At 42.4% G+C, this 2,079-nt stretch overlaps 1 protein-coding gene across 1 annotated transcript; it reads right to left on the reverse strand.

The window, feature by feature from the left end:
• Positions 1–614: 614 nt before the first annotated feature.
• LOC139823929 (craniofacial development protein 2-like) lies at positions 615–1,652 on the reverse strand. The gene has a single exon (XM_071796401.1). It carries the CDS (start codon positions 1,650–1,652, stop codon positions 615–617), a length of 1,038 nt encoding a protein of 345 aa, XP_071652502.1.
• Between the last annotated feature and the right edge of the window lie 427 nt (positions 1,653–2,079).

A 2,079-nucleotide genomic window follows, 5' to 3' on the forward strand; every position in this document is an offset into this window, starting at 1 on the left:
CCACGTAATTCTTAAGCCTATTATTTATGAGCTTTGAAAGTATCTTATATGTTACATTAAGGAGTTATTGGTCTGTAGTTATTACACGCCGCTCTTTTACCCTTTTTATGTATTGGCATTATGATACCTCTAGCCCACTCTTCAGGCATATTCTCAGACTCCCATATATTCACAATAAGGTTATATATCTTCTTATGGCAAGTCTCTCCCGCGTGCTTAATTAATTCCGCCGTTATTGAGTCCTCCCGGGAGCCTTCATATACTTCAATCCTTTTATGGTTTTGCAGAATTCTTCGTAGTCAGGCAGATCGCTTTCTTCATCATCGCAGTTGTCATTGCTGGTGTTATTTGGCGCTGCCCTTTCTTCCATCTCTTCATCTCTTCAGCTAAAATATTCTCATAGTACTCTTTCCAACGGTTCGCAATCTGTTTTTCTTCTGTTAGCATCTTTCCACGTTCATCTTTTATGTTAAGTAGTCTGGGTTGATATCCAGTCTTCTCCCATCTAGTCATCTCATACATTCCACGGATATTATGCTTTTCATGCAGTTCATTGATTTCCTTCAGTTTTTTATTCATCGCTTCCTTCTTCTTAAGTCTGCAAAGCTTTTTCGCTATTCTTCTTTCCTCTTTATAGGCTCTTCATGCCCCTTTGGTATTTCTTTGTAGCGCCGCTCTCCTTGCTTCATTTTAGCCTTTATTGCATTTCTGCACTCCTGATCGAACCATTCCTCATTACGACCGCGCTGTTTTTCTCCGATAGCTAATTTCGCGGCTTCAGTGATTGCATTCCTTATGGCTTCCATGTCCGTTTTTATGTCCTCTCCACTTTGGGACTCCTGTAGGTGTTCATTTATTTTCTTCCTAAAAGTATCCTCTACTACTTTTTCAACTTTTAGTCGCCCTACGTCCCATCTTAGTCTTTTCTTCCCTTTATCTTTATTGGAGCCGGATATTTTCTGCCTTACCTTGACCTTTACAAGGTAATGGTCACTATCACAGTTTGCATGTCTGCACACTCTGACATCAAGAATGCTAGATCTTCTTCTTCTGTTTACGAGAACATGATCTATTTGATTTGTCGTTCTTCCATCCGGTGCCCTCCAGGTTCCCTTGTGTATATCTTTATGAGAAAAGGATGTGCTCATTATTCTTAAAGCTGTACTCTCCGCCAGCTGACACAGCCTAAGTCCATTAGGAGATGTTTCGTCATGCAGAGAATGCATGTCCGTGACTGTCCTTACAAAATCCTCTTTCCCTATTTTAGCATTAAAATCTCTCAGTAATACCAATGTGTCGTATCTATTTATGCTCTCGCAGGTTCTTTCTAGCATATGATAAAATAGCTCCGCTTCCTCCTCCTCACTAACCTCCGTGGGTGCATATATACTGACTAGAGTAAGGTTATTGAATTTTCCTTTTACCCTAAGCTTACAGATTCTCTCACTAACTGGCTCAAATCCCAAGATCTTGTTTTTCATATCCTTATTTACCCAAAAACCTGTTCCTTTCTGACCAGCCTTATTTGGGGTTCCGCTGTAGTAGATCGCGAACTCCTTCCTCTCTATTTTCCCGGCATCCTTCCACCTTACCTCCTGTAAGGCTACGATATCGAAGTTAAACTTGCTGAGCTCCTCAGCCACTTCTTTCATTTTTCCAGCCTGTAGCAGAGTTCTTACATTCCATGTTGAAAGAGAGAAGATATTTTCCTTTTTTGAGTTCCGGGTTCGGTTTACCAAAAATCCATCCGTCATCCGAGGCTGTAGTAGTGTGCTCATAACAATATTATTTCGCTAGGTGGGTTGTCAGCCCAACGCTAACTAGACTGTATTTAAACCCCAAAGTCAGGGTGACCCAGTTATTCCCCCGGGCACTGGGCCGCCAGAGCCTCTTCTGCGAGAGCTGGGACCACCGAGTCATCGACGGCAGGCGAGGTTGACATTTGGCTCGTAGAGGCTATATATTACGCATCACGAACCCTTGGTCCCCTCACATGAGGATCGATTCGGTTTAACAAGGAGAAGCACCACCAATGTTCCTGGAAGTAATGGTGGCCGGAGTCAAGGTCAAAATGGAAGT

Source organism: Temnothorax longispinosus, unplaced genomic scaffold (assembly GCF_030848805.1).
Source record: "Temnothorax longispinosus isolate EJ_2023e unplaced genomic scaffold, Tlon_JGU_v1 HiC_scaffold_22, whole genome shotgun sequence".
Taxonomy (NCBI): Eukaryota; Metazoa; Arthropoda; class Insecta; order Hymenoptera; family Formicidae; genus Temnothorax; species Temnothorax longispinosus.